This window comes from Genypterus blacodes, unplaced genomic scaffold (assembly GCF_046128005.1).
Source record: "Genypterus blacodes isolate CSIRO-AG114 ecotype Tasmania unplaced genomic scaffold, CSIRO-AGI_Gbla_v1 ptg000044l_1, whole genome shotgun sequence".
NCBI lineage: Eukaryota > Metazoa > Chordata > Actinopteri > Ophidiiformes > Ophidiidae > Genypterus > Genypterus blacodes.
The window spans coordinates 3956359-3980342 of NW_027466857.1; the positions used below are offsets into that span (position 1 = coordinate 3956359).

At 41.5% G+C, this 23984-nt stretch overlaps 2 protein-coding genes across 11 annotated transcripts in view; one reads left to right on the forward strand and one right to left on the reverse strand.

Moving 5' to 3' along the window:
• Window positions 1–18981, reverse strand: part of rapgef2b (Rap guanine nucleotide exchange factor 2b) — an 83510-nt gene extending 64529 nt beyond the window's left edge. For all 10 annotated transcript variants that reach the window (XM_076148879.1, XM_076148877.1, XM_076148876.1 and 7 more), the window contains exon 1: window positions 18295–18981. In XM_076148879.1, coding sequence (XP_076004994.1) covers window positions 18295–18363 — 69 coding nt within the window. In that variant the 5' untranslated portion in view covers window positions 18364–18981. The remainder of the gene's footprint in view (window positions 1–18294) is intronic.
• Window positions 18982–19792: 811 nt separating this feature from the next.
• On the forward strand, window positions 19793–21373 carry spmip2 (sperm microtubule inner protein 2). Its single transcript, XM_076149257.1, has 3 exons — window positions 19793–20074; window positions 20916–21145; window positions 21311–21373. Exons 1-3 carry the CDS (start codon window positions 20011–20013, stop codon window positions 21371–21373), a joined length of 357 nt encoding a protein of 118 aa, XP_076005372.1. The 5' UTR covers window positions 19793–20010.
• Window positions 21374–23984: the final 2611 nt, after the last annotated feature.

Here is a 23984-nt window from a genome sequence, read left to right on the forward strand (position 1 = left end):
TCATATAAGAATGCTATGACCAATTAAGCATTTAAAACCAATAAAACTAGAGGCATGATGGCAGTTTTACTGGTGTGCTGACCACGCCAGGCCACTGTGCAGAACAGATCTTGTATCTTGCCCGCATGTGTGCACTGCAGGCCTTGCTCTTATCTCGTGCTGTTGAGGAACTCATTCAATCAAGTGATTCTAATTACATCTGGAATCACTTACAAAAATCTGATTACCAGCTAATGTCTAAATCATTGAATGTGTTCAATATGTGGAATAAAGGTGAGGACAGATCTGCTAATCTGTTTTTGTATGCACCAAAGTGGCTGAGATCCTTTTGATCCGCTTGAACAGAATCATACATCTTCATCGCAGAGCGTTAAGCTGCCAAATCTTGATGAGGAATTGAGATTCTTATCGAGCGAGGGAAAGCGAGGGAGAGAGGTATAGAGTGACTGAGAGAAAGACAGAGAGCAGCAGCATACTGAGAGGCGTATGGAGTTCTGTCAGCACCGCCGGGCAACTTGTGAGCAACTTGTCTGAATGCGTACACAAACAGTAACGTCCCACACAAATGATGAAATGCATCCTCGTTCCTTCCGTGCAGGGTGGAAGCACGAGAAGCAAGCCTGTGCCCTGAGGGCTGTTGGTTCAGATACGACAACCTGATTAAAGGAGAGGGTAATGACATTATCTCAGTGAGCAGATACTGATTTTTTCTGGAGGGGTTGTGCAACGGAACGAGTGCAAAGCTGTGCATGTCTGCAACCGTGGAATGCTGTAGCTTGCAATTCATAAGAGGCTGCTCTCCAGAGACGAGACACGTCCGCCAGTTTGCTCATTACATCGTCCCTGTCTGAGGTGCTTACCGCCGTGATCCCTGCTGGTCAAATATGGAATGCTGCTCTAATCATGCCGCTTTCTATAGGCAGGATTTGTTTTCCTTGTGTTTCAGGAAATAGCTGCAAAAAGCACAAATGAATCCCCTGCGACTTGGGAGTCAGGACGACCTAGTTTTACAACAATTGCTCACTTGTCACGGCGGGGTGACGTTTTCCTCCATACCTTCGCCCTCTGAGCTTTACTGTGGTCTGTTCAAAGTAAGAATCTAACAATGGGACTGTAGTATGCAAATGCACCACCTCATTAGGACTACATTACACGGATCAAAGACGGCTTGTGCTAAATGTTGTGTGAATTGCAAATAGTGCAAATGGGGTCGTAACATGCTCTACATTTTCGTTTTTGTAGTAAAGAAAAAGGTTCGAATGACTTGTGGGTCACTTCAGGGAGATGCTGATGATGTGAATCTTTTAAATGTAGTTTTAAAAGCAACCCGAACCGACTTTCTATTTTCAAATCCAATCATTCATTCATTCATTCCAAAATTCCACCAAGCCACATGCCAATCCCCATGTCATCCTTTTCTGTACCGAACACGGCTCATTCTGTGATGCGTCAGTATTCCCGGATCCTGTTACCGCGACGTGAAGGGGGAGTCTTGGGTGTCGGGCCAGGGTGAGGCCTGCATTCCTCAGATGACACCGGCTAGATAATGTCCACACCAGTAAGGAGACACAAAGTATAAATGGGGTCACACAAACCAACCCCCAACTGCTTCCTAACCTATAGAAGGTATGGCATACCAAGTGGTGGAGCCATCTGGGCTGTCTATTAGCACAAGGTCTCTGCTGTATTATAAGCCAGGGACACTTCAAGAAAGAATTTATGATGAGATGCTGTTCTTTAGGTATGCCATGGTGAGGCATACAGACATAGCTTTGTCTTTATTGTCGGGCAACCAACAAGAAAATCTGGAAAACTGAGATGACAAAGCTTTGGTTTAAGAACAGGGCAAAATATGCTAACTCGTGTCTCCGTCATATTTAAATGCCTTGTGCTACAAACATTTTAATTGCAAATCACCAATGAAAAGCAATAACATTCCCCGTCGAGACTGCAGTTAATTACAGTTATCATTGCTACAGTTTAGACTTCACAGAACACCTTCTTCTTCTTCAGAACACACAGAATACCTTCTTCCTCTTCAGAACACACAGAATACCTTCTTCCTCTTCAGAACACACAGAATACCTGCTATTCTCTTCATAACGTACTTAACTTTCAACACCGTCAGCCATTTTCATCAGCGTCTGGTTGTCTGAAGCAATGTAAAGTCAGTGAAGGTGTAAGTGCAATGAGATGGGTTGTGGCTGTGTGTGTGTGTGTGTGTGTAGGTAAACAGAGAGTAGTTGTTTAACGAGGTAAATAGAGCACGGGGAGTCAGTTAAGACAATGTTGAAGGTTGGAAGGTCATGTTGCTGGCAGCGCAGTAATCGCTAATGGCAATATATCGCTGTGTATTGTCAGTTCAGCACAAATGCTACAGCATGTCTGTGTCAGTGTGCCAAGTGGGAGTGGGACATTCGCCCCCCCTGGAGCTGACAAAAACAGCAGCGGTGGCACTTATTCCGAATGTGCAGACTGCTTGTCGTACACCTCTGGGGCTGAGCTACGACGCTTCAGTGCGTGTCAGAGTACATATCTGCGTACGTCTGTATGCACTTGTGTGTTGCCTTGTGTCTGTTTGTGCATGGCCCAGCTGTCCTTGAATCTCTATTGACAGAGAGTGTGGGACCTGCCGAGTATTTTTATCCATTAGCCTGTGTGAGCGAGCAGGTGGAGGGCTTTGTGGGCTACAACAAGGTCACGCGGAGACGAGCGACGCTGTGCGCTATCTGTGCCCGTTCTGGCCAAACGTCAGGGACCGAGCGGCTGATTTACAAACACAAAGCACGCTAAGATAGCGATTGGAAGAATGGAGGTTAACAACAATCATTTTGTGGGAAAAAATGCGATTCTTCAAAATAATCTCCAACAGCAGAGGGACGTGCAAATGAACCAACCGAGCCGGTGACACAACTAGCCATGTGATATGTAGATCAGAGGGCCAGAGGGAGGTAAAACAAGTACAAGCAACAAAAGAGAAAACTGCACAAGAGCACAAAAAAAAAGCTATGATTAAACTCCATCTTGAGCCCTGCGAGATGTTTTTGTCCTTGAATTGAAGGGGGGGTTTTTTTTATACGCTGTGTTGTATAGTGATGCCTTTAAAGGGATAACCAACCTGGAATTAAAGTTGCACATTGGTAATTTGTGTTCCAGAAACATGCAAATTCCTGAAAGCCTTCTAAATATCCTTCACGTTTTGTCATCAGGGCTAGAATGAAGTTGGCACATACTACACAAAGTAAATTAACAGTCTAATTAACATTAAGTACCTGGTGTTAATTCAAAGGTTAAGCTTGTAGATCACATGGTCCTGTCTCAGCGTCTCCCTCATCTCCCTTGGTGACACTACGGTGACTTTGTTTGCATGTGTTTGAGAAGACAGCAGGACAGGACACACTTTTTGTGTGAGGGAAAATGTCAGCCAACCGTCGGCCATTTTCAATATTATACAAGCTTGGTGGAATCTGTTGAAAAGAATGAAAGCTCTGGGCACTGGAGTGGCTGGGGGAGGAGGCCTATTTACCAGTCACAGGCACCATTTAAAAGCACTTGGTGGTTGCTGTTTATTTCCCACCCTGGACAGGCAGCTGGTGGACATGGTGACTGGCTGGAACAGGACCCAGTAAGGCATGTGAATGAGCTTAACAGTACCTCCTTGAGCTGCCGGTGTAAAACTCCAAAGACCTGAGATGTACTCAGTCTATTAAGACATGTAAATTGGATGCATTTGGAATTGAAGGAGTAGCGGCAAATCTATGACTTTTCATTCATGTTTCATTGTGAAAAGTGGGCAGCGCTACTAGAGGGTGGTCTGGGGGAAAAAGACGCTTCCGACACTTCGATGGCTGTTCTTGCATTTCTCCTAACAGTTAGCATCTCAAAGTGAAAACTCAGGGGCCTGTGACCTGTCCAACTCTCCTGCTTTGAGATACTGCCACCAACTAACACAGATGTTGGTTAGGGGTGAGTGAGAGTGTGTACGTCTTCAATCGAGCACTTTCAAAAATAGCAATGTGCAGCCAAACCTCCGACAACCTCTTCTCAAGCTAAAGATAGTGCTATATGAAGAGCCGGCTTGAGTATCATGGTGCGTGTCAAAACATATCTTACAGAGTTAAGAAGTAACTTAACTTAAGACCTAATCTGATAGCAAACCTATAAACTGAAATGTCAAGGAAAAAAGCAGCACTTACCAAAGGATCCTGCCTGATAGTGAGTCAAATAATTTGCAATTTCCACGGAATAACATTGAAAAACAGTCCGATAAGAATAATGATTACTGAGGTAAATTGGGCAAGAACTGGACTGTTAAATTTCCTTGTTAACCAATATCGGTATAGGCCATTGGAATGTGCAGTTAACACTGTAGCACTGCTGTGTCTTGGGAGTGAAAACGAGCTTAAGTGACTGTGCTAAGTGAGCACTGACATGCCTGCAGCTCCTCGATCTGCTGTTGTTTTAATGCTAACCACACAACATTAGTCAAATCACACTGATATGCGACCTCACAGCTATCCAATTAGCACCTGGTGCCATTAGCACCCCATGATATCACAGCATTTAATGTAGGGCAAGAAGTCAAAGCTATGACAAATTCAATATTTGGAAAATTAATAAGGGGATTAGGGGGACAGTATTACGTAATAAAATACCTGCTTTAAATATAGTGGGCAGTGAAGGTGTAACTGTTGTTGAGCTGTTTTGACTGGCCAGAAGAAATGAATGCAGGCTGGTGCTACCTTTGTTTTTACTTTATACTATATGTAAAGCTGTGAACAATGCTATCATATATTTATTTTTGAGTTCCTCTCCTTACAGTTTTCATTTCAATGTGCTAAAATAGGAAGTGATCTATATTATAACCAACCGTCCATTTCAAAACCCCCCCCCCAGTCTTCGTCCTGTAGACCACAGTGCTGTGACACATCGACCGCAAGACCACAAGAGCTCACTCAGAGTCAACCGCTACGTAACAACTATAAACACATGGCATGCACACAAACTGCAACATGGGCTGCACAACTAGGCTCAAGACACAAAATCATGCACAGCAATTTGAGTTTAAAGTGTACACCAGTAACACAATTCCAATTTGAGTAGAAATTGAATTGAATGATAATTACATTTCTGTGCTTTTACTGATCTGAGACGATATTAAAGTAAATATAGGACATATTGAAGTATTGCGCAATGAAGAAAAGTGGTACATGGGCAGCACTGAATCACTGTACCGGCATGACCCATTCTGAAATACTCATCAAGAATCAAAATCATGATCATTGTTGGAAAGAGAAATCCCATTTATTTACACATAAACATACGGCCCAAAACCACAACAATGACTCAGTGTGGATCTAACCAGAGTGGTATTGGTAGGAGAGCTCTGACCAATACCAAACACAAAAGGATCTTTCAGCCCCGTCACTGAACCTCATCGTAGCAGGTCTGCACCCGGGAACAAAGCCAACTGTCCGGCCAAATGAAACCCGCTCCATCTCGCTCAAACAATGGCCTCAAAGAGGTGCAGCGCAATCATCACAAAGTTACGCAACGCATCATATGGAGATCAAGTCGTGGGAGCACAAAGCCAAGACGAGCCGAAACAGGAAGGGTGGATAAAATGCAAAAGGGGATGTGCTTTAATCTTGTTGTTGCTTGGAGGTCTTGCTGATCCAAAAATGCTTGTTTCTCCCTTTTCTACCGTCTAATTAACATGACACAAATTAAAGCCAAAGGAGGAGCTAGAGGACAGACGCTGATGAAATCCACCACAGTTAATCTACAGTTATCTACCGTGGTTCATTATGACGCTGCTGATGCATCCATGTGGTCTGTTCCATACACTGAGGAACAATTCATCCCAAACCTTTCCCGTGGTGCAGATTTCAATTTGCCCAATAGCATTTATTGTTATTCAATTATCAAACTCGTCACTGTGCTGCTTCTCCCACGGCCCTCTGTGAGAAGTAATTCAAACATTTCAATGCTACTGCGGCTAGTGGTTGCTAGGGAACGGCTGGAAAACCTCTTTCACTATGAAAACCGCTTTTATGTGAACCTGATTTCTTTTTTTTGAGACACAAGGCTACAGACAGTCCTTGGTCAGAGGGACATGGGATTTTTGTAAGAAATCTCACATAAAATCTCCCAAAACAGTATATGAATTAAATAGCATTAAGAATAGAGAACCATTGCTGACCTTTATTTATTTAATGTTAAACAATCAAAGTATTTCATACACCATTACACCTTAATGAATCTTAATAATATCAGCCACATGGTAAAAACCAAAGAAATACTGCCAGGTATGACACACGAGAGACTGACACTCATTCTCATGTAAATTCACAAAAGTTCTACATTATATTGTAAGAAATCGTAAAAAATAGAACTTACTCGGGAAATGTGATGATCATAAATTTGTACACTCTTTCACTATTCAAGCCTGGCACTGGTGGTGGCAGGTTTGGAGTGTTTCCACTGGGTCTTGGGGATTCAGTGCAAGGACAGCATGTTCCCCCCCGAGCTGGGAGCACGCCAGCCACGATGCCTTTGTTTGCAACTAGACAAAACTGTCATCAATGTTCTTTCATGGTTTACCACCACAATGGAGCCGGGGTCTAACGCCTGCCCTGCGTTAGGTGTGACTCCTCACCTTTTTTTTTATCTGAAAGGGTGCAATTGTCACACTGCAAACCTGCCATCCAAAGAGGAGACAATAGAGGCTCTGTTTTCAAAAGCTAGTGAAAAGAGAAGGCCTGTGGTGATTGTGAGCTGATGGTGTATTTGGTGAGCTGCCAGTTTATGTCACACCAGCTAGAAAGAGATAAGGTTGCAGTGAGTGGCACTTTCGGTGAAGACTTGCTTGCGTGGAAACTGTGTGAAATAGCAAGCGTGATCACTATGAGAGCAATCCTGAGCAGTGCATTAATGTCCACTGTGAGGGATTGGCCCCTCTTTAAGTGCCCAGTACTGAAGAGTGAAATGCTGCATTATTCTGTTCCGACTGAAAATCCCTCTCTGTTTTATAACCTGTGTTTAGTATTTGCACATACTGGTATACCCAGCTCACTTAAGTCTTCAATGCAAGTTTCCTGTTTACAGCATTGCCTTATGATCCCACCCAAGGCCTTTCACTTCACTCAGACTAAAATAGGCCCCAGCTCCAGACGGACGGGGATTTCAGGCTATATCCTGAGGATGTTTTACAAAAGGAACTTTTGTAAAACATGAACCCTGTTGGCCCATTGTGATTGTTCTGAACTTTAGTCACATATCGAGGACTGCTCTCTTTACCAGCCTCGCTCAAGCAAGAAAAAAAAAATCTAGGAATTAATTATTTAAAACCCTTCTTTTGATACTACAGCATAATCTAAAAACTGGTCCAAAAAGTTATTATTGTTCGATTCCCTGCAGTACCACAAGTTCTTTGCATTTAGCTACAATACAAGTCTTTGTTTTAGTTTTCTTGGCATGTGAACAGCTGCACTTGGTACACGTCGGTTACACTACTTATTCGCAGTGTGCAACAATATAATTGCTGTGATATTAATAGCTTTTGACAAGCAGAAGCTGGTTGTAACAGGGCATCATTGTGTTGGGTGCACACTTGCTGCTGGGTTCAAAGCACCACAGCCTATAGGGTAGCATGCATAACTGGACAGCATCTTTCTCTCCAATTAAAGCCAAGTGCTGTCTTGATTTAGCACAAGAGTAACAGCCTAAACGAGCAAAGCCACAGCCAAACCTTCCACTGGTTAGTGGGCATTATAACACTTGTTGTTGCTGACAGAAGCTCATCAGGTGTATAATGAGATCTCCGTCCCTAGTTATGTTTGATGACCCTCAGAAACTGAAACTAAGATTGTGTTTACTGTGCAGTTATATTTACTCTGCTGAATTACAGTAGCGTCCCATAAAAGATAAAATGGCCTCTTTGAATTTGGTCAGTTTATGATCAGATGATCAATCATTACACTGCATACTTCTACCTAGACTGAAAAAGGAGAGACAAAATGCATGCTATTCTATAATGGCCTAAAGAGAACCAAATTATAATAATAGCACTTAATTGCTGTATTTGTCTTTGCAAATCACTAAAGTGTATTATTTTTGGAAGAAATTTAGAAACTTTATCAGGAGAATGCCTATCTTACAATGTTTTATTCCAATGTCTGCCCCTGCATACCTGGATCATGCCTCATCCAGGCATCAAGCCTCATTAAAATCAGGTCAGAATTTCTTTTGAATAATCCAGCTAAAAGAATAAAAACAATGATTAACATACAGTATATTGTACACCCTTGGCCAAGCTAAAAACACAACTTGTTGAACCCCTCTCAGTCATGGTGATCCTCTTTGTGTTTTTGGACAAAAGGGCTAAGAATTTGCAGAAAACAAACATGCAACATCATCAGGTTACTGTGATCTTGGCAGAAGTACTTGGCTCCTTTTCCACTGTGATCGATTGTTGCTCATTGTATAGTGCTGGGTTGTTTGCGGTAATTGTGGTCCCTTTCTCAACATAATTTTCCCCTTGAGTTGTGCGTGTGGCATTTTCTCCACAATTTCCAAAATGAGATCACTTGCTTGAACAACAGAGCTGTGGAGCTACCCAAATCACTCACACGCAAATAAGCAAACACTACTTAGAGGAGAATGTGTGAGTGTTTGTCTTTGAAAAGAACTGCTAATGTTGTGCAAACGTCTTTTCACACTACAGGGCTACAAAGCACACCGGAAGATCTGCATGCTAATTGCGGCAAGGATGATTAATGAAAAGCATTTGGTCACAGCAGGAATGGCTTACGTGTTAAGGGTATAGTAGACCATATGGGATAACGTCTGGCAGTGGATGACCGCTTGAGGTCATCCGAGGCAAGTGTCAATTAGCCCGGTCAATGACCAAGACGCCAATGGGATAATGCCCTTCAATAAATAATGCCCAGCTGTAACTGTCATAAGAGCATTAAGCGATGAAGGATTGCCGGAAATGTTCAAGGACAGGATACCAAAACGTTACCAAAGCGAATACTGGTGATACGGCGGAAATAATAAAATGCAATAATAAATGTATTAGGTCATTGGTTATGTTTCCACAAAGCTGTCCAAGAAGTGAAGGCTCCAAATGTTCTGGGCACACGTAAGAATTTTGTTTTAAGAGTAGTAGACAGTGTCTTGCTAATCTCAGACTGGCAGTCAGGTGACTTAGACTCGGAGACGTCAGGACGAAAATGTAATCAGAGGTTCAGTTCAGGCAAGCAGAGATAATTATGCCTTATTCCCAAAAGCAGGAAGTCGGGAGAAACTGTCAAGCATTCCAGCAAGAATCAGATTACGTTGGGGCCTTGGTAATGAACAGGCATTTTCCCTGATGGGCATCAGAGGGACAGAGTTGGAGAGTTGGAAACGTGACCAGCCACAGGTTAGACAAACCCTCAGGGACCAATTACACAGATAAGGTTTCAACAAGGCAGATACCGTACACCTCTTGACCAATCCGCTCCACTGTGTTCAGGAAGTGGAAACAGCAGTGTTCATAATCAGTGATTTAGAATTGAGGGAAACAGTACTGTACAGGGCAGTTTTTTCCTTTGCCCTTTCTTTTGGGTTGCCCATTATTCCTTCACTTCCCACAGGCAAAACTCGGGACTTTTTGAAATAACACTAATCGAAAAAACAGCTATATTGCTCATGCTGGCATCAGCCATCGAAAAGAGGTCAACAGACGACGAAATCCTAAATGTACTGCTCTCAAATATTTTGTTTTGAGTCTAGATTGGTTAATATTTGTCCTTATAACATGCTTTGAGTCTTCAAAGCTGTTGATAAAACCACATGCGTCCATAACATATTCTCAAACCTTATCTATTATACATTCCGGAGCAACTTTATTAGATAAACCTGTGCAAACCAATAATAAAACCATTGCAATATATCTTAGTTTGTGAGGATGACCATCTTCAGTTTGATTCTACTCATTAGTAGTTGAGTAGCGTAGTCATGAAAGGTGTCTCCAATATCCTTTCTCCTTTATGTATGCCAGTGGGTTGGAGAAAATATTTACATACAGTATATAAAATAACACCTTATATTGCATTGTACTGGTTGATCTTATTAAGTGGCTACTGAGTGTATATACTCATTGTAGACTGTATTGACAGGCTTGTTTGACCCTTAACCGTTTCACCATGAATTGCCTATTACGTGGGAGATTGATCACGTAATCATGTTTCACACTGCAACTTGCAAAACTCACAGCTAAATACCACAAACACCAGCAGCACATCGATATAATATGCATTTCATAACAGCAGAGAGTAGCGTCCAAATCAATAACACTTGGCAGATCTGACTTAATCGGATCGGTGGCTATGTGCGAGTCTAGCAATTTTTTAATATGCCCAAAGCATAGAACATACAATATTCTAGGCAGCAAAACACTTAAAACAATGAGACGGCCCCAGGAGGCTGCCAGTGCCTCACATAAAAATCTTTAAAAGTTTTAACTTATGCAGGCCAGCAATTCAGTAGAGGCGTATTGATAATGAAACTGGCTGGAGAGATAAATGGAGACGGTAGTGCAGCGAATTTTCCTTCCAGTTCTCATCTAGACTCATAAAATATATTTACAATAAATTTAAATACAAAATACTTCAGCTCCTGCCAACTGTATGTCACACGAGATCTATAATGTTACTTATCTGATGTCAGTTTACATCCAGGTGTTTAGTGCTGTTCAGCTGTGAAGCTAAAAGCGTGGTTTCTAAAATATCTGTTTTTCTCAGTTTCAGCTCTGTGCGATTAGAAGTCGCTCAAACAGAAACATCACCTGTTTCTGAGAAGCATAGAACAAGTATAGCCCATAGACTAGAAAGGGCCTAAGAGTGTCACAAGTGCCTCAAGATGCTTTCAGGGCCACAGTCTGCTCCCTTGTGAACTTTTCAAAGTACCAACATTTGTTTTAACTGTGGTATCAGTATTCTGTCTTAGAGTAGTTGTCACTTTTTCCACATGGAAATTCCAAAATCTCAGATCGGAATGAAGCTCTTAATGACAGACACAGCAAGTAGCGTAATTCAATAGCGGGCATGTAAATATTGCACGTCAGGAATGGTTTATTCTCTAGCCTCTCCGAGAAGCCATGTGGGTCTCTGGCTAAGTTATGTAAAGATTGTGGTTGCTCAGTGGCATGAGCTCTATTGCTTTCTACTGTGAAGGCCAATGGAATTTCTGCAGCCTTGACTCCCCCGAGTTGTTTTTCTTTGCTTTAAAAATACCTTGTGGAATGTGAACATAAGGAACTGAAACATGCCTCTGACATTACAATGTGTGTGATTCCGTTACGACACACGTATGACCCCCGAAGTCCATCTGTACAACTGACAAGATAACGAGTAGACAAACGCAGCTCTAGGAGTACACATGGCTGCTGTCATTTTCAGAGAAATACAGCTTTAAAAGTCAGGGTGGAGAGGTGAGGTGCTCCCTGTGCAGCGTGGACTCTGACCAACGCATGCAATATGTGGAAACAAATGTCCGACTTCCTTTGAAGAGATTTGTACATCTTAACAGGCCAGGGCAATGTCTACATGAATAACAGGGACATCTTAATACAGCAACAATCAAGGCCCGACTGTAAATGCTTCAGCGGGGGTAAAGAATAATAACAATAAAGAAAAGTAAGCTACCCAACAAAGAGTCTGCATAAACATTTAGAAGTTGCGTTGAGGTATCATTATCTTCTACTTTATCCTTTAAGATGCACTTCCCAAAGAAGCATTCAGTCAGACTGTTTCCATCACAGGTATACTTATCTCAAACATCAGCTGTGAATTCCATGCTTTAGTGCCATCATAACTCTTCTGTACTCGTATTGCGCAACACAGCTTGACAATCGAACATTGTTGGAGAGGCAACATGGTCTATTTTCTCAACTTACTCGATGGACTGGAATGAAAAGAAGCCACAGACTGCATCTCTACAGATTTGTCTCCATCAACATGAGAAATGTAGACGTAATGGCATCTTCAGTATTATACGAGTACAGTTTGACATTGCTCTCTCTGGACTTTGGAGTTTCCTCTTGTAATACAATAGCAGTTGTGTTATGGGAACATAAAACAAGTGCACTAGTTACACCGGTACAAACTGGAATGCACTGATGCACCCTTAGCAATAAATCAGTTAATTAAATGAACCACAATTTTTTATAAACAATTGATCATTCAAAGAAATATTTCCTGATGGTTTCTTCCTTTGGCCCTGAGAATTTATAGATTATTGATAATGAAAATACTGTCATGGCCCAAGTGCAGTCTTTTAGTCATCATCAGAGATCACAATTAACCTCTTCACAAGGAATATGCAAGGAGGTTTTGATTTAAAAAAAATTGTTAAGATGTTAATACAGATATCTACTATGGAGTCAGGAGTAGAATATACTGTTCTGTGTTCAGGTTTTCAGTCACTGGTCTGGCATAGCCTGTAGATCTGTGAAGTAAGAGAGAAATGGTTGCAATCTCTGATAAAACTTATCAGTGTGGCCCCTTATAGTGTACTTGATTATCTCCAGTTTAGTAAAATACATTGTATCCTTCAGCCATTGCGAAATAGAGGGAGGGGTAAGGGAATTCCAATGCAACAGTTCCTTTTTATTTTTTTATTTCATTTTACATCCCAGGCAGGCCAGCACAGGGTTGTGGAGATGCAGGGTTGTGTGACTGCAGGGTTGGGTCGGGTTTCTGGGTGGGATGTCCTCTCTGTTTCTCTCTTCGCTCCTTCTCTTTACCACAGCCTGATGCGATTTGTACCAGCCTACATTGCTGTTTGGCATCAACCTGTAAAAACTGTACCCTATGACATCATCGCAGCAACACCACTGATGCCATGCTGTACTCTTCCCACACTACTGTCCCATGTTCTCACAACCTCCAGCAGCCGTGGCTTCTGGCTGTTTCAATTTCAATCTACCTGTACCTCATATTGCCTATTTTACCTCAGGGTCTACGTATAAAGTTTTACAACAACAATAGTAATAATAATACAACCTTCCTTCTTTCTCTCTCTCTCCTTTTCCCCCTCTTTCTGTATAAAAAATTATCTCCCATAATATTCTATAATTATATGTGCAGTGTCATGTAAAATGTTTACAACATTGGCCAACACTGCAGAGCCTCAGCTTGGTTTCGAGCTTCGCTGGTGTTAAATGATGCTTCGTGGGTTGAAAGTCCCCATTTTTTAACCGCGTTCAATCTCACTGGAACATTTAAACACAAACTACACTGGATTGGTCTTTTCATTATTAGATTTTGGTAGCAACGATCACGGAGGGCTCAGCGAGCGCCCTGATGTAATCAGTGAGGAACAGAGTCTGGAATATAAATGTCTCTGGCTCTCTTCATCCCCAACATCAAATATTTATGGATAGAATTATTCCCCATTGGAATGTTTAAAGACTGTAAAGCTCATCTTCGTGCAGCTAAGAGGTGATTTAAGATGAATCCAGGGTCATCGGTTCCTCCCTCTACAGCCATAATTGTGAACAATAAACATTTTTAATACAATAATCAATGCCTTTTATGAGCGCTTTAACCAGTAGTCAGTACTGAGCTCCATTATTGTCGACTAATCAGAGGCTGTGCTGAGGCGCAGCTTGAATGTCTCTGTGGGCATCATTTAGCGGCGCATGTGTGAGTTTGTTTCCCATCTTTTCCCTTCCTAAAATCCCCTGTATTTAAACAGGGAGGAATACGTCACTGTGACCGCGTTGTGTGTAACCACTGCAGCCTAAACTCAGCCTCCGCTTTCAACACTAGAATAACATGTGACATCACTTTACTTCTACACAGTTGCACTGCAGAACACAAGGAAACTCTAAGACAAGCTGCGTGTGAATAAACACACAATAGATGCTGGTTTTTGAGAATTAAAAAACCAGTACTTTCAGGGAAAATGACACCCTTAAAGGAGAAACTTGCTACATCAGTCCTCTCTACTTCAGGCCGCTTTTGAGCCCTCGCTTCATTTTTAAAATAGACCTCCACATGTAAAATAGGAAAGCAATCGCAAAAACACCCGGCTTCGGGGGAAAGGGACTCTTCCTGCTAAAGTTCAAAGAGCATGCTGACGCTTTTCCTCTTCCTGATTGTTCTGAGCAGGATGCAGAGAGACAAGCAGCTTTGTATTCATCATTCAATTTACAATCTGCAGCAACTGCTTCCTCTACAGCGTTATTAAAGCCTCTACCTGGATATAGTGGGCTGTATAATTCTAATTATGTATCCTTTTTATTGATACGGTCATAGAGTTCATGGAGGTTATCATGGTTTCACTGCATTAGATTATTTTTAACTACAACAATGCAAAACTTTAATGTGGTCAATATTCCAGTCAGTATTCTACCATTTATTGTCCAGATTTACAACAATACATCGTTCCATCTGCTATATGCACTAACAACAAAGTAGATGAATCCAAAAACTGCTTTATCGGAAACATAACAGCTTTTGAAAAGAAAACTTTATGGTTTTATGTTGTGATTTCTCTTGTCTTTGCTAATAATTGCTCCAGTTAAATCTCTATTTGACAGTATATGGATTCCTTTTGCAATAATAGGATGTGAGTTTGCTGTATTGTCATACCAGGGATTTTCCTCCATGTGGTTAACAGTATTTTGTTTCACTTTCTGCCCAAAACGCACTGCAATCTGATGTACAGTACGACAACAAGCTGCCCACAGCCCACAATACATAGCGTATTTGGCTCACTTCCTGTCCTTGGGCTGAATCAGGGTAGAATTGTGTTCTCACTACAATTCTACAGAGCTAGGGTTCGATTGGAACCGGACGGAGGGTGCGTATCAGCTGTTTCGTTCCGCACCCAAGTGCAATTGGTGCTTTGTCACTGGTCCAAACGATACGGCACAAAGGGGGAAAACACACACAGAAGCGATTCAAACGGACTCAAAGCTGCAGGTGTGAAAGCGACCTAGATGCCTAAAGATAGAAGATTTTTGATCGACTAAGCCTACATGATCTTAACACAAGACTGCGGATCCCTTATCTAGGTCCAGAATATGTATAAACAAAGTAAGTTGGCTGCCTGTCCTTGCAGCTATGCAGTCCTGAAGCAGGGTCACTCTTGAAGAGGAGAGTCTGTGGCCTTTAGCTTCACCACCTGGCTAAACAAGATGAGAGATGACTGTGTTGAATCTTGCTACCCAATGCAGCTTCACAGAAAAGCTAGAGCAAGAGTTGTCAGCGCTACAGAGAGCCAAATATATGCTGGTTTTTGTTCCAAAGACTACAGCAGGTGATTCTCCTGATTAGTCCCTCAGTGGTCCAGTTTTAGGTTTCATTCTCTTGGCCGTTCATTGCACACAGCCAAATTCCTCCGAGCTAAAGAAACGGCCCCAACATCTAAATGCACAGTTCATTTCAGTTCAGTTCAAGAAATTCAATTTGCAGTAAAAACAGCTAAATCATTAAATAGAGGGTCACAAGTTAAACTCTTGCAATGGATTCAGCATGTCCATCAACTGCCTTATGTTCTTTTGACTCGGCATAGAGCAAAACCCTTTACTGATCCCACAGTTAAGTGTTTCTGCACAACAGATAAACTCAATATCTAAATGGCAATTAACTGGAGTGGGTTTGTAGCCTTACACCTCTAAGTCAAATAATAACATGTTTGGTTTATCACCTGTTAGACAATCTGTAAGTTGCTTGTGTTTAGTTAGAATTATTCAGGCATGTAAACCTCCGCAATATCCAGTAGAACCGTTTCTTTGTAATGAAATTGATCCTGTCTATTTGTAAAATCCACTTCCGGCTACATTCCAACATGAGGGCAAAGGAATGTGACAACACCGTGGTTACACTGGCTGTCAAACATGGTCCATTTAACCTGCCATGTGACAATACGGTGGGGTGAGAAGGACAAATCCCACTGCGGCCAGTCCTGAGCGAAAAAGGACAGGTCGGTCTAACCGTTAGCTAATCCTGACAGAGACACTGCCAACACCATTAGGATAAAGTGCCTCAGCCGCCCGACCAAGAAACACTCACTTAGACATCTGAAAAGAACCCTGTGAAAGGTGTTGCTGTTAAAAAGCAACGAAGACTGGACCATTAGGTGCACAAAGGCAAACATCAGGACCACTGCAGACAGGTTTGGAAAAGAGTTCCTGATGTTATTATAAGCACGTATCAGCAGAACCACCATTGATTTCCTGATGGCTTTTTCCAGCCAAAAGGTGTCGACATCTCCTTGATGTAACTTCAAAGTGACGTGGACACAGTGTTTGTAAGGAATACTAAATCATCTTAGGACTAAATCATTTACAAACACTGTCATTCTTCAAGGCAACGTCAACTTGTCCAATAACTTTCAAAAACAAATGCATAACAGCCGAGCATGGGTTTATACCATGGGCAAAAGATGATAACAGTCATTTGGGACGGAATCTCTCAACAAAAACTCCCAAGAAATTCCAAATACTTCCTTTTCCTTGACACGTGTTTGGCAGGTCAGAAACCAATCAGGGTTTGGCGTAACAGCAAAGGCTTTGCCAATATGAATCCTTTAAGACAGGTATGCAGGCTTCACTTAGGGTGAAACCGGTTACATCACAGGTGTTGAAGATTACAGGCCTCTTTCATACATCTACTAACAAAACACTAGTTACAAGCAGGAGCAATGTTTTGATCTACAAACAAACAGACATTTTAATGACTAATTACACATTTTGATCATTTAATTAAGAAAAGGGGCCAAATATTATGGGCTACTGGCTCCAGCTGAATCCTTTGAACTTAACACCAATAATAAATGGCTAGTGAAAGAAATATTCAATAGATTCATCATAAACAAACATTATAATTATAGCACTGCAGTAGATAACACAACAATAGAAATGTGACTTTGACAGGCAATGCTAAACTATTTCCTCAGTGAACTTTGCTGCTTATGATGCAGGGGGCATGCTGTACATGTTCATAACCATAATTGCACCCAGTGACCTGTTACAGTTGAATCTGTAAAGACCTCAGCCTAGTGAGGTTAACAAGCTGCCAGCAAGCTAGATGGATCTCCAAACTGGAATCCACTGGTTTCCGAGCTGGTCTACTCTCAGGTCTTCTGTTCAAACTGGACCATATTTGCAAAGGAAACGTTAGAATCGTGTGAGGGGAGTGTGTTAGTGTGTAGAAGGAGCAGCTAGAAAGCTGTAGCCAGCAGGTGTGTGTGGCTCATGAGGAACAAGCCACGGGACATTTGCTTGCATTCTCACTTCACTGAAGAACCAGTATCGGTTAATACTACGGTGACGTAATGCCAGGAATGCGTGAAGACAGAGCGGGTTACCAAATGAGAAAACACTATTAAGGCTGCACTTAACGTCAAATAAAACACATTTTACACGATACAAGCTAAATATAAATGTCATTAGTCCACCGCCCTTGAATTGAGACACTAGAAACTAAGGAAGAATTTACTGGAATGTCCACTGAAGCCCTTTTGAAGCTACTTTACTGGTAAATACCACCTGATGCTGACCCTTTCAACCATTAATGTCCACTTAACCATAATTTATGTTTACATTTATACGTATACTTTATAAACAAACATGCAACATACGTCACGGGTGAGCTAGGACGCATGTTACGTGTTTGTTTAACTCCTGTTTTAGAGGCTAAATGCCTAACGTCCACTACACCATTCCTTACCTTCTTAACAACTTAAGACGCTGCTAAGCTCTAATGCCCATTCAACAATTGTACTCCCCTTTTCAAAATGTTGCCTTCTCCCCCGAATTTTCCATAATTTGAATGCTAATGAACGGAACAGTTTTTTAGCCTACACTACACGCCAATTTAGTACACATTTCAACCCTAAGGCATGTTTATTTGACAGTTTTCTTAGACTTGCGATATCTGCTTTGTTTGTTTGGCTAGTAGTATTTTGGCTAGGTTAGACTCCCAACCATGGCCGCGGCTCCTGTGACGTTAAGTAGCCCCGATTATCTGCGCTGATAGGCGGTTTACGGAAGGGAGATATATGCAACACTGCAACAAGGTGAATGGCATCGGTTCCATACAAACAAACATTGACACAATACAGAGTGGTTAACAACGCTGCAGTGTTACAACGAGTACAAATGTGGCTGCAAGTTTGCAACGTCACACCGCTGGAGATTTGTCAAGGTAAGTATGTCGCAATAAGATGCGACAAACAGAAACAATCGCTGTCATTGGAGATGTTATTGTTAAAGCTAATAAATGATCGTCTGACCTGTTGCGTCCTTTCAGCCGGATTCATCATCACAGCCTGCCGAAAGCTGTTATCCACATAAGACGCCATTGTTTTGAGAGACAGCTTCTTGGGGGAGATATAATTCCTTATCCTAGGAGCTGTAGTTGATATCCAATAGTGTGAATGTAGACGAAGCGGCCGTCTTGATGTCCTCTTTTGTCCCGCCGCCTATCGAAGAATTACTCCCGATAATCGTGGAGGAGCTGGGAGTGCCCGGAGCCAGGCCACGACTGGAGCCAGACAGACCGAGCGGTCTCCTCGGGGTCTTTCTCTGCCCAGTCCGAGCCGATACAGGAGGGTTGCCACCGGTCCCACCAAGAGAAAAAACTTATTTTACAAAAACAAGGCTCAAACACTCTCTGCTATTTAATTATTACGGGGGGGGAATTAGTCTTTTTTCCTGAAAGCCATTCCTTGCCTCTCCTGCTTTCTGCTAGCGACGGAAAAGAAATTCCATGAAGGATCCACAGGAGAGGGAAAAAAAAGTAGGCTAAGTGAAAGAAGTTACCCGGTCAATAACAACCTGGTGTCCATTATGAGAGGTCGGCATTAATACACTCACTGAGAAAATTCATTGTAAAAGCCTTTTGTGATGGGGGGAGAAGTGACGAGACGTCCGACGCCGCTGCGCGCTGTTGTATGCCACCATGGTGACTGACACGCCAGTGTCAAATCACATTTAATCAAATGCAACACTTCCCTCAATGGCTTTCAAAATAAAACCACTTAGACGACATAGGACGGTGTAGTATACTGTATGAATTCACATTTGCGCGAACGGTCATTAGATTTTTCCAAAATGTAAATCGTAATAATAGATAGATAGACAGACAGACAGGCAGACAGACACTTTGATGAACACATGGATGTGCAATTTATTCTTTAAAGACATTACTCAACATACGGTGTACCTTTCCGCAATATACCACCCCATATAATTAAAAATAATAGTATCACTTCTGTCTTAATTCTTTCCGATGTGTAACCCAAAACATATTTTGTGTGTCGGTGCTGTTATTGCCCCTTAAAGTATTGGCGATATGACGCTTATCTTAATTTGAAGGTAAAATCATTAAATTTCCGGTCTCATTGTTGTTATTTATGTGTGACTTGACGGAACTTGAGTCATACGGGGAGGCTCATGGGCGAGTCCATTTAACAAAAAACTGGAGTGGAGGGTGATGAGCGGTGTGGGGGATTGGGGAATGTTTTAGATTGATGCTCTGTCGCCACCTAGTGACAAAAAGGGGATATAAACATTTTGCAAGTGAAATGCAAGATGTCACACTTTTAGATTAAACATTACATTTACACAGGACTATAAAAGGAACACTGTCATATGAAATTGAGGACATTCTTACAGATTAATAATTTCCCTTACCTCACTGTAAAAAAAAAAAAGTAAGTAATTTTTTTTTAGCCTTTAGGTGTATTTATTTCATTCGATTTGGGTTAAATTGGGTTAAATGTGATGTGAAGTGGACAGGGTGTACCTTAGCTAACCCTGTTTTTCGATTGTATGTAGGCCACAAGCACTGACTCCATGGCAACCCAGCAGTTGCATGACAACCGACCGTGACCCTGTGACCAGAGCGGACTGCAGGGCTCGTGTTATCACCCAGGGGGGCCCATTATAAAGGCGTATCAAGACTGCAGCTATTCTAAACTTAACATTGATCAAACTAAAGGGCATAAATGATACGCAGTGGTGAAAAAGCTGCAGCTGAGCCACAGCAAGGACGAAGAATGATCTTTACAGGTAGAGCATGTAAAGAATGTGCTTTTATTGTACCTTTTAAGTGTAGTTCCAGGCCATTTTGAAGTTGTAGCTATATGCATGTTCTTATTCTTATTATTAGGCTCTCTGATAACATGGTAAATTCCAACATTTCCATTTATGATTGCAAAATTATGCGTAATGCCGTTGATTTGGTTAAAATACATTTACATTTACATACTTAGTTTCCATGGTTTCTATGCATTTCGTGTCAGGCCATATGCAAAATAGTAGCAACAGCTCTAGATTTAATGTCGAGTGGTACTGTTGATAATTTACCCAGTTAACAATTTTTGTTTACAGGAATGTTCTCAGAAACTTAATTTTCTCTTAGGGGCTGAATGAACATTTGTAAATTTTTCCAGCCAAAGCTTCTTTAATTATAAAATCCTCAACTGACTGTTAACGACCTGCAAATGAATAATGACCAGGGAGCTGTTACCACGGGGAGGAAAACAGATATATAAAAGGGGAAATGAGAGATGTTCCACTGATCGTTCTGTAAACTGCCAAAGTCTAAATGGATGCAAAGTTTTATCTACTTTTACTTTAAGTAAACGATGTTTTCCTTCTGTTTCACTCACATCCCTTTCATTCTCTTCGCCTCAGTGACTGCTTCCATCTGCTGTATGGCTCATATTCATTAATGTGTTTGTTGATATATACCAAACTGATCGATCAAGTCTCTTTATTGTCCTTTTTGTTGGGCTTTTTCTATGCATCTGTCCACACAGATGTTTGTAAAGAATTCTCATTTGTCTCGATGTTTTTCCTCTACTGCTCTTTGCTTCCTCTTTACCTCCATTTCTCACTGTCTAACAAGGCCCAGATGGAATAGGAGACTACCGGCCAAGATCGAATTTTCCCCCCCAGTACGTTGGCATCGGAGCCATATCGCCTGAGGCCTCTAGTGATCTGAGTTACCTGTTCCGGGCTGCAACACACGCACCTCCGCCTGTGCCCCGGCAGAGCCACGTAGGGGAGATTGGCTGGGGCTGGCAGTACAACCAGCTGCTGAACCATGGGACGCTGCTCAGCAATATGCAAATTAAGGTACAATTAAACTCCACCATGAGTAGTGCATACTAATAAGATGATTAATTAAACGCTGAAGGAAAGGGAAGCATCCATTAGAACATCCTGGGTGGCTCAATGTAGCCTCGGTGTGGATTTCAGGGTATGGATAAATAAAGCTACTATCAACCTCTTTTTGCACAGAAAACAGAGTTGCGTGCAGCATTGGAGGACACAGTGACTCAGACGTTCCAGAATCCACAGTAAGGCAGCATTTGTAACCCCCTACTTCCAGTCCACTCAGTGTCATATTACACGTGTGTACTGTGTCAAATGGATAAACTGAGAACATCTGAGGGCCGGCCGTGTTGAGTGAGGCCACTGTGGGTCTCTGCTTCCCCATTCATAATGCAACACTTCCACTTTTGCAGGCACACATGGACTCAAGCTGTTGATATCCAGACGGACATCACTTACATGCAATACACACTTAAGCACACACACACAAGTTTTAGCTTCAATCCTGATCCTTTTTCCTTTTAGACTGCATAAGCTGATACATATTTATATGTAAGACTAGATGAAACTCAGAATCCTGCATCGAAATTAAGCTGGAGGGAGAATGTAAATAAATACTACAACAGCACTGAAACTAAATTACATAAAAAACGTTGGTGTAATTGAAGGAAATGTTCTTTTAACGGAGTTTATGCAAATATTTATGCACATTTTCTGGCCAAGTAATTCAGCATTAGTTGATAAATAGAGAAGTAGAACTATTTCTAAGACACAAACAATATAAGAATAGTGCATAAATTATATAAGTCTATGAGGGGAATATGAAAAATACACACACACACACACGCACACACAGCAAATAAGAACTAAAATACATAATGAAAAACGTAGCAGGTAATATTCCGAGATATAGGGAGGAAAGTGATTGAACACATTTTCTGCATCATTTCTATTCCTCCCCAGCAAAATGAGAACATTCTTCAAATGTGTGACAGATGGATATTAAAGGACTCACATAATGTAATATTAACAAAACCTGAGACACAAGAGAGCTTCACTGTAGCTCCTGACAGATGATGTCAGATGATGAGGGTTTGGTATTGCTTTCTATTCTCTCCAGAGCAACCACACACACACACACAGACAGACACACACCAGGCAGAGAATAATGAGAAAACAACAAAACAAAACACTTTGATGTGCCGTTTTTTTGTGGTTTAACTTGAACCAGATAAGAAGGCAACCAATCTGAAGGCCGATCCAGAAAACACCTTTGATACCGGCTCACCAAAAACATACCTCTCCACCTTGAAGCCTTTAACCATCTAGACTCTGTTTATGCTCCAAGTCACACATTTACTCTGGACCCTGGACTGAGAAGCCAAACTTTAACACATTTTAAAAGGAACGTCGATGCTCACTAGATGGTTCCAATCCCAGTTTATATGGAGAAAATAACTGCTGATGTCAAGGTGTTGTCCTGTGGCTGAAAAATATACAAAACTAATCAACCTTTTCTCAAGAGAGGACACCCATTGGCCCTTTATAACCTTCAGAACAAATCAGTTTGTTGCCTTTAAGAATCAGAAAGGCCCAACAATGTATGTATGCAGTGTCACTCTGGTTATCAGGGCCTCTTTAATGCTTTTTTCCTATTCACAACAATAGGGAAAACCTGAGGGAAATTGCTTGTAGTGCTCAAAAAAGGTAACAAGCTGATAAATAAATGGCTTTCTGTGGAGTGAATCTTTAACCAGTGGAAGAGAGAATTAAGCCAATTACAACAAACACACCCTGCAGGTCAGTGATTGATTGCTTTCCCCATCACATGGTGGCTTAAAATGCCTATAAGGGTTGTTTTGTCTTCTTAGAAAGAATGTGATGGATGATTCTCAACAAGTCAGCACCAAGTTTCACAAGAAGAGTCAGAGCTGACGACAGATGGGATTCTACCACCTACCGTGGACGGGGGACCTGCCTGTTAATGAGATGTGTCAAGTTTGATTAAACAGCTCTTAATCCCCATAATGACTTTTTAACTGTTTCACTTCTAACGTCCTACATCATGCCTGTGCACATTCCAGGAGCAATTTACTCATATTGTTATATTGAGTACACCTGATTATTGTTTTGCACATTTCTACCTGTGACAGTTCAGATCCACACATTGGACCAGGTTCTTGAAGACACCTTGAAGTGTCATAACTCATCTTAAACTGTGACAGGTGGTAGATGACAAATTCCTCATCCTGAAGATTCTCTATCTGAATTCAAATCGATCAGATAAGGAGTGTTCTTAACAGAGATCCCCGCCTTCCCACTATAACAGTGTTGGCTGAGTATGTCTGAGGGGTTTTGTAATCCATCCCCGGGGCTAAAGCAATCACATGCACTCATGTCAAGTGTAGATAGCAGTGACAGCAATTTCTTGGTGATATTAGCACTGCAATTGGCTGCCCTCAAACTGATATCTATCCTAAGGCATATTGTGGTTCAATATTTGTCCACAGTATGTCCATCGACTTTGGGGGTCCTGAGGGGCTTCCTCCACAGGATCCCCATATAGACCATATATAATAATGACTAGTTTTGCTATATACCTCACAACAAATATACAATTACTTTATTATTGAATGAGGCAGTGCATTGATTTCATTTAATATCTCAAAATTATCCATTTATGAGATAATATCTCACAATTAGTAGCATGTCATGACTTTAGTTAAGTAACTGGGATGTTTTTTTCTAAATGAAACAGCATTTTATTGTGTTTCATAATGAGTATATCATATTTCATAATTATTAGAATATTAATTATGATGTGCTAAGTGATACTTATGATATATTGTGATGTATTTCC